The 8878-nt window shown below is 38.5% G+C and overlaps 1 protein-coding gene across 11 annotated transcripts; it reads left to right on the top strand.

The window, feature by feature from the left end:
• The first annotated feature begins 761 nt into the window (after positions 1 to 761).
• LOC135580940 (RNA-binding motif protein 25-like) lies at positions 762 to 7255 on the top strand. 11 transcript variants are annotated; one of them, XM_065127084.1, is made up of 10 exons: positions 1167 to 1306; positions 1722 to 1799; positions 2012 to 2056; positions 2185 to 2262; positions 2523 to 2779; positions 2917 to 3069; positions 4437 to 4839; positions 4950 to 5636; positions 5717 to 6312; positions 6815 to 7255. In XM_065127084.1, the coding sequence occupies exons 5-10, from the start codon at positions 2525 to 2527 to the stop codon at positions 7064 to 7066; spliced, it is 2346 nt and encodes a 781-aa protein (XP_064983156.1). In that variant the 5' UTR covers positions 1167 to 1306; positions 1722 to 1799; positions 2012 to 2056; positions 2185 to 2262; positions 2523 to 2524; the 3' UTR covers positions 7067 to 7255. The 11 variants fall into 11 exon arrangements, with proteins under 11 accessions (XP_064983148.1, XP_064983150.1, XP_064983149.1 ...); XM_065127080.1 differs by having other exon boundaries at positions 2185 to 2779; XM_065127079.1 differs by having other exon boundaries at positions 1917 to 2056; positions 2185 to 2779.
• The last annotated feature ends 1623 nt before the right edge of the window (positions 7256 to 8878 follow it).

Genomic DNA, 8878 nt, shown 5'->3' with positions numbered 1-8878 from the left:
AACTCAATTTGATATATTACGTTACCTACGGACAATAACTTTTTATTTTTATTTTTTATTTTCAAGGATATATGCCTAGTTCGATTTGGTCAACTTACACCGCTTAGTTTATTGTTTAGTTTGGTTAGACGACTCATCTCTAGCTCGGTTTAACCTAATCAAATTGATCATAACATACCCCTAATGACCCCTTTATTTTACTTACTCGCTCATAATTTATTTATTATTTATTTTTTTTATTTTCAAGGATATATGTCTAATCCAATCGGACTAACTCGTTGGGTTGGACGATTCGCACCTCTAGCTCGCTCTAATCGAGTTAGATTAGTCGAAACATGCCTCTATACCTACTCTTTGATCCATTGAGCTCACTTCAACTCAATTATTCTCACCCTATCCAACTCGGGTCTAAATATGTCCCCATCAATTATTATTAAAAATTAAAGTTTCAATTAATTATCAGTTTAATATCAATGATATATTTGCAAGTCGATAGATAGATCCGCAAGGCAGATAATATTCTACGCTTAAATTTCAAAGCAATAAATAATTAAACGAAGGTTTATTGGATTTCGGGCTTCGGATCCGAACAAGATTCCTCTATTTTGTCAAGTTACTCGCCATATGTTAGAATTTGGGCTTCGGATCCGAACAACACTCATCTCTTTTCGGATCCGCACAACCCAAAGCTCGAGACCAAGTTGGGTGCTTCCGTGAGGGCTCAATAAAAGAAACCCCTCTTGTTCGATTCCTGCATCCGCTCTTCGCCCGATTTGCTCACCGTCCTCCTCAAGAAAGGTTGCTACCATGGCGGTCGCTTCCCCTTCCTCTCCCCAAACCCTAGACCCTAACGCCAACAGTTCCGACGCTGGAAACGTCCCTTCCTCGGCCCCCGCCGATCCCTCCTCCGCCCCTCCTCGCGCTCCTGGAGAAACCCCCGCCTCGAATCCGTCCAACCCCATCCCTAGCCCCTCCCCCGTGGCTCCTCCGCCGCCGGCGGTCCCGTCCTTCGCGCCGTCCTTCCGGCCCCTGGGCGCCCCTCCCGTCCCTCATTACTCCGCGGTCCCGAATCCGATGGCGCAGAACCCTACTTTCCAGGCCCCTGGCATCCAGCCGCCGGGGGTCCCAGCCCCGGCCTTGATCATGCCTCCCGGTGCAGCGAGCGGAGGGCTGCCAGCTCGATCAGGTGTTCCTTACCAGGTGCACGGTCAGCCTCCGGGGGCGGCGCCTATGCCCTACGGTCAAGTCGGAAATGGTTATATGGCGATGCCTACACCACAGGGTCCGATGGGGATGCCTCCTCCGGGTGGGTTGTCTTGATCATCACAAAGCTCACTATTTGGTTTGAACGTCATCTTTGGTTATTCTTTGATCTGGATAGATTCCATCGCCTTATGTGAAATCTAGCATTGGTAGTAATAATTCATTTTTGGCTTGATAATTCTTTTCTTTGAGGAAAAAATGTTTCCTGGGGTTTGTTTTGACATAGTCAGTATATTTAGTGCATTATGTAAATGGTGGAGCTTCATAGTTTTGCTTGCACTCTTCTTGCACTAGCATTTTCTCTAGGAAATTAACGAGTGGATGTGCTATACTGAGTTGATCATTGGGGTTAGTGGTGTTGGTAATTAGAAGAATAAAATGGGAATGGAAAAAAAGAACCCATTGGTGGGTTAGAAACTGGCTGCATCCGATACCAATGATCTTATTTTCTCCTACAGCCTCATCCAAAGGTTATTGGTGAAAAGACTGGCAGGCTTCCTCTTGCGGTTCTTAAAAGATCACTTCCAGTTATGTTGGTATGCTTAAATACTTCTAGTTACGTTGGATTTACAGCACCAGATTGTCTATTAAGTATTATTTTCTGCTTAGAGGTTGTTATTTAGGTTAATACAAAAAATATAAATTTTGGTTAGTGTTTGTGCTTTTTCATGTTACATCCTTTCGCTTTGTTGGATGAAACGGTGTCCTCTCCCTTCCGCTTGTCATGGATTCCTAAATGATTCAACAGTGGATCTTGTTAGCATCTGAGTGATGGTTGCATCATTTTCCTAAGGTACACTGATCTTCTTTGTGCATTTGGCCTTATTATTTTTCTTATTTTTTTGGAAATGAACTAGTTTTACTTTTTCTTAAATAAGTTAAGTTATAGCAATGTGTTCATAGTGCTTCTAAATTGAATAGCACAATGCCATGGTCTGAGATCAGCAAATATAGTTCCTGGTGTAACTTCTGAAGATTGTTTTCAAGGATGTAGATAAGGTAAGGCCGTCTTCACAAATCTCCAGTTTACTTGAGATAGATTACATTTATTTGCATGTCCCCCCCCCCAGGTTACTCTTACAGCTGGTCGTATATGCTATCTTTGTGGTGTGATCCTTTGTATACTTTTATTGTGTGGTAAAAATGTTTTTAAGTTTTCTTGTTTATTTTGTTCTCATGTTGTGAAATTTTAGTTGCTGTTTATAAATTTAAGGATTCTATCTGATAAGTTTGCATAGATATTGTCTGCTATTCTGCAGGAATGCCCCGGTACCCTGCACCTTACCCAACAATGATTCGTCCTGGATTTCCTCCACGTCCAATTCCACCAGCCGGCATGATTCCACAAATACCAAGGCCTCCTATTCCAAGTATTCGTGGTGTACCACCTGTAGTAACTCCTGTTATCCGGCCCTTTATACCTATTGTTGCACCTGCAGAGAAGCCACAAACCACTGTTTATGTTGGCAAGATTGCTTCCACAGTAGAAAATGAATTTCTCCTTTCAATTCTCACGGTACGTTATGTGTCCATAACTGCATTTGTAGATATGACCTATTTTGCAATGAAATTAGAACCAAGATGTGGATCTGTCAAAAATTTCTAATGCTTGACGTTCTTTACTTTCTTCTTTTGTTTGATGTGTCTTTGAAGCTTTGTGGTCCTGTGAAGAGTTGGAAACGTGCTCAAGATCCTTCTGATGGTACTCCTAAAGGTTTTGGATTTTGCGAATTTGAGTCTGCTGAAGGAGTTCTTCGTTCATTACGCTTGCTTAGTAAATTGAACATTGATGGGCAAGAATTGGTGGTATGATTTGACCCTGCGTGTTCCTTTTTCAGATGAATATACCTTTAGGAATGTTATCCTTTCCCTTTCTTGTTCTTTCAACTCTGGTGGCACTTGTTATTGACTTTTCAATTTATCTGATATTTTAATTGGGATGCAAGTCGAAGTTTACATCCTTGCTTCCCTTGGAATATAATTTTGAGACAAATGCATGACAAGGCTCATCATGACTGTCAGGAGGTTTTATAATTGATTATTTTCTAATCATGTCCATGCATTATCTTCCTCGCTGACACCATTTGTTTCTTTTATTTTTGTGATCAAGTTTGCTGGGGATCCACTCGCCCTTCCAAAGGATAGTCCTTGAAACCTAATTTAACAAGATAACATTGTCTGTTTGCTCCTCTTATTGCATCTGAATTTGCTTTTAGATGTTTGGTTGCTTTAGTGGAAAATTCTGCAAATATTGCTCAGTGTTTATAAATTTATAAAAAAGAAAACAGGAAAAAAGAAATACAATTTTCTTGCTATTATGTGTTTTGATTATCCATTAGCAGAAGATAATGTTTTTAGTTTTCTAGTTTCCATGTACTTTGGGTGTTATCACTTGGAGATTGTCTTTTCACTATTTTCCAACAAAAGTTGCTGACCTTTTGAACTGATTTTGTATTTGACATGTTAGTACACCAGAAATGTATGTTCTTAGTGAAATTAGTTTGATGGACTATTTTGTTGTATTTGAAAGCTACATGTGATATTTTGAATTTGTTGGTGTATATATTCTTCCATATAAGCTAATACTTGATGAGCCTTGTTTTATTATAACCGACCTGTTGAATTCCTGGAGCAGTTTCTTGCGTGAGTGCTAAAGTAAATGAAGAGGGTTAGAAGCAATATATAACCTAGTGTTTATGTGTGTGCTGCTTTATATTCCCTTGTTTTGTTTTGGTTCTAGCATCTTTATAGAATATCCATGAATTAGATTAAATTATATAATTCTTTCAAGGTCTTGAAAAAACAAACTACCATGCACATGGTCATGGCATCTTATTCTGTTTATGTTTTAGATGGCGAATTTGCTTCCATGCTGGAGTCCATTCACTTGGATGGATTTGTATAACTTGGTTAGAGGTTGCTGAGTATTTAGTATGAGATTAAAATTATGATAACTTTTGAGCTTAGTTTGTGGCCTTGAAGTAAACTAGTAGTTGATTTGTTGGATTTACAGTGCTTTATTATTAAAGTGGTGTGAGTTGTGCTGGATGAGTTACAAAGATTTATACATGACTTGTTGCATTCATACCCATGATTTGCATTTTTCGTGCATTCAAGTTCTCCATAATTTAAATCCTGGTTTGATTGATTAACGTGATCTCTTACATGTTCAGCTGAATATAAACCAAGCCACCAGGGAATATCTTGAGCGATATGTTGAAAAGAAAAGGGAGAAGATTAAAGAAGCAGAAACTGGAGGTCCTGCAAAGGAAAGTAATAGTAAAGAAGGTTCTGAAACACAAGATCCTACAAAACCAGTTGAAGAAGGAACCAAGAAAGATTCAGAAGATTCTGGGGATAACGAAAACCAGGATAGCAGCAAGAAATTTGGTATCGTCACAGATGAAGACCGTGAGGCTGACAGAGAAGCTCTAGAGAAGCTAACAAATATGATAGAGGAGAGATTAAAGAACAAACCATTGCCTCCCCCACCTATAGATGGGTCTGCTAAGTCGACATGTGAAGTAGGTTCCAAATCGAGGGATGGGGATTCTGATATTGATGTTGTCAGAAGTGGTAAGTTTAGTTTAATGTGTAGTTTTGCTGGTATAATTGGAGAATTTCCTGTTACTTGCTATCCTTGTTGGTATTCTTTTAGCAACAAATAAGAAAACGTTTTAATGCAGATGCTGCTGAAGATAAAAATGATGATGAAACCACAAGTGAAAACAAGCCTGGAACTGAAAGTGACAAGCCTGAAACCAGTTCACCTGATAAATCTAGGAGGCATGATAGGAACAGAGAAAGAGATAGAGAGCGTGACTTGAAACGGGATAAGGAAAGGGAGCTAGAGAGAGTTGAGCGAGAACGAGAAAGAGAGAGAGTTAGAAGGGAGAGGGAAAGGGATTTGAAGGTAAGGGAGGCTGAGCGATTGTACAAGGACCGTCTGAAGGAGTGGGAATCTAGAGAGCGAGAAAAAGAGTACCAGCGTCAGTATGAGAAGGAACGGGAGAAGGAAAGAGAACGGGAACGTCGGCGAGAGATTTTGCGGCAGGAAGAGGAAAGTAGTGGTGATGACGATGATGACTCAAGGAAAAGAAGACGCAGGAGTGTTATACTTGAGGAGAGAAGGAGAAAGAGGCAGCGGGAGAAGGAAGAGGATTTGGATGATAGATCGAAAGAAGAGGAGGAAATTTCTGAGGCTAAGAGGAGGGCATTGGAGGAGCAGCAATTAAAACTTGACTCAAGGTCTCCTGATCAGATGATTATTGAGGATGAAAATCCTATTGTGCAAGAAGAAGAGAATTTTGTTGAAATAAAGCAAATTGCTTCAGTCCAAGCTACTGAGGTTTCTGGAAACACTATTAATAATGGTTAGTTTTTGAATTTTATTTATTATGGTTGTTTTACTGTTGTATGTCCTTTATAATTACAAAATTATTTTTTATGACAGTAGATGGAATTTTTAGAAACAGCAGTGCTGATGACCTTAATATGGTGCCAGTTGCAACCTCAGACACCAAGCAGAACAACAATATTCCAGCTCGGAAACTTGGGTTTGGTCTAATAGGCTCAGGAAAACGAACAACTGTTCCCTCTGTTTTCCATGAGGAGGATGATGAGGATGTGGATGAGAAAAAAATGAGACCACTTGTGCCAATTGATTACTCCACCGAAGAACTACAGGCTGTCCAGATAAATGCATCTGCACCACAACCAAATTTGGTGGCTGCTTCTGAATTCGCAAAGCGCATCTCTGGTGTCAACCCAAAAGAGGAGAAGTCTGATGTGGATAGGGAAAGAAATAGACGTTCTAGTGACAAACTGAGCCTGAGAGAGCGAGATCGTAATGATGATGACAGTAGTCGTTTCAAAGATGAAAGCAGGGAGAAGATGCATGAAAAGAATGTTGATCGGGAAAAGGGTCGAGAAGATAAGCAAAAAACTGAAAACAAGAAGCTTTTGGATGCGAAGCAGTTGATCGACATGATCCCGAAGACTAAGGAAGAGCTGTTTGTCTATGAAATTAATTGGGATGTGTACGACAAGGTAAGATGTTATCTTATATGATATCCTAATAGAATTGCTCTTGCTGAAGAGTTTTTGCTTGCCTCTCAGATGTTGTGAATGTAAATTCTTATTAGATTATCTTTTTTAATTCATGGTGATCAGGGGATTACATGGTCTTTATGCTTCTCTAATCTAGAATATGATTAGGTCAGTGAGTGAGTTTTGGTGCTTCTTCGTTGTTGACCTGTTTCAGTACTATAGTATTTTGTTTGAAATAGATATAGCAAAAGATCTTTATGCTTCACTTGTCTAGAATATGATTAAGTAGGTGAGTGAAAGTTTGGTGCATATTGGTTGCTGGCCTGTTTCAGTACACTACAATATTTTGTTTGAAATAGATGGAGCAAAAAATATTTGGAGTTAAAGGGAACTTATGCCTATCATAGATGAACTTGGACGATCCTTTGTTTGTCTTCATTATGCAGTTCTCTAGCTGCTTGGTTTTTTTCATTGTTAATGATATATACCTTGATATCCACAGCATGAGTTGCATGAGAGGATGAGACCATGGATTTCAAAGAAGATAACCGAGTTTCTTGGAGAGGAGGAAGCTACTTTGGTGGACTATATTGTTTCTTGTATCAAAGATCACATACAAGCATCGACAATGCTAGAAATGCTTCAGTCTATTCTGGATGACGAGGCAGAAATGTTCGTCCTCAAAATGTGGAGAATGTTGATATTCGAAATCAAGAAAGTCGAAACCGGCTTATCTGTGAAATCAAAATCCTAGGCTGCAGGTTATATCTCTCTCAGTTTCGTAAATTGTTAATGTTTGTCAAATCTTCTTCAGTAGCCTTAGAGTCTGTGTCTGTAGACAACAATATTCTCCGAGTTATTGCGTATCCAGTACTAATCACTTTGTACGGCAATCAAACAAGGATTTATGCCTCTAATTAAAAGGGGTTTTCATTTTTTTCTCTGGCCGATATGTTTCCAGTCGTCATCTCACAAAGCAAGTTTTAGTGTGTTTCTGATGCCTATTCATTTAAAAAAAAATGCAGTAGTTCGTGATTGTAGTCATATAATGAGGTCAGAAACTATAGTGGCACTGTGCAATTAAACATTAGTGCATGGCTTGATAGTGACTATCTTTCAAATCTTCTGTATTGGGTCTCACTTGAACAATCATTTTCATCGGTGTAACTTTGGTGTTGCTGGTGAATTTATCATCTTGTTCATCGCTTGCAACATGGTTGTGATGTCTCCTTGTGTGGTATGTTGTGATCAGTAGTTGCGAAAAAGAGATGCTAAGTTGACAAACCTATTCATGTCTCTTAGCGAATCAGTTTGTGTTCCATACTAAGTTGTATGTATGTAGTGTTTGTTAAATATGAACATGCAATTTCTATGCACAACTGTGAATTTTGTTGGGTAGAAACAAATAGTATTTCTGTAGATGATGTCGCAGAAGTAGAAGCTTTTACTCGGCTTTCAATTTAGATCCTATCTAACAAAAGGAGCTTCCCAGTTCTTGCGACTTCAGCAAGCTCCTCTTGAATTCACTTGTTGGAGGAAGTAATTGGTCCAGCCTTGATTTATCATTGCAGTTTTTCATTGTACTAACTCCCTCGTTGTGGACTCCTAATTCTTGATTACAGTTCGATTCAAATGGGAACCAAACTATTCGTTGGTTTCAAGTCAAATCAGAATCCAACTTGTTTATTGTTCCTCGCTTGTGAGAACCGGAAATCCGTACGCTGTCGTCGGATCAGCTGACCCTATCATAGGTATCGTTGCTCTTGGTGTGCGGTTGAGGAATCCCAACGCTGTGTCAGATCGGTGGTGGAAGATGAGTCTTTCTCTCTCTTTATCTCTCTGATTCGAGGGATTAATTATATATCATCTCATTTAGTTAGTTAACTTTAATATCTCAATCCCTGTACTTTGAAAAGTTATATTGATATCCCTATAAATATTAAAATAAAATATCTATATATATTTATCCTAACATTATCAATTTTATCATAAAAAATAAAAAGATAATTTTAACATTCTATTTGATGATAATGAATGACGTTGATAGTGGTGGACGATGATATCAAAGACCACGAGTGATTGTTATGGATAAGGAGAGTGATGATGAGAGGTGACGGTTGCTCTACATTTATGTCGATTCCAACATAGTTATCGACGGTCCTCATCTCTTGTCGTCATTCTCTTCATCGCGGCTCCTAGTGACATCGTGTTAACCACCACCAATGTTGTCTACCATCACTAATTGAAATGTTAAAATTATCTTTTTTTGTCCTTTATTTTTATGTTTTTATTAGTAAAATTAATAATATTATAATAAATAAATTTAAATATTTTATTTTTGTAACTATAGAGATATAAATATAATTTTTTTAAAATATAAAAATCGAAATACTAAAGGTAACTAATCGTAAATGGTAATATATAATTAGCCTCATAGGTGTCATCTTTGATTTTATACTCAAGCGGAGTTTGAGTTTGATTTTGTACTCGAGCATAACATCCAAAATACAGTTTCACGTCGACAATAGTTGAAGACACATCATTATAGCTTATGCATCTCATCGGA

Source organism: Musa acuminata, chromosome BXJ2-9, assembly GCF_036884655.1.
Source record: "Musa acuminata AAA Group cultivar baxijiao chromosome BXJ2-9, Cavendish_Baxijiao_AAA, whole genome shotgun sequence".
NCBI lineage: Eukaryota > Viridiplantae > Streptophyta > Magnoliopsida > Zingiberales > Musaceae > Musa > Musa acuminata.
This window is presented reverse-complemented; position numbering and strand designations above follow the sequence as displayed.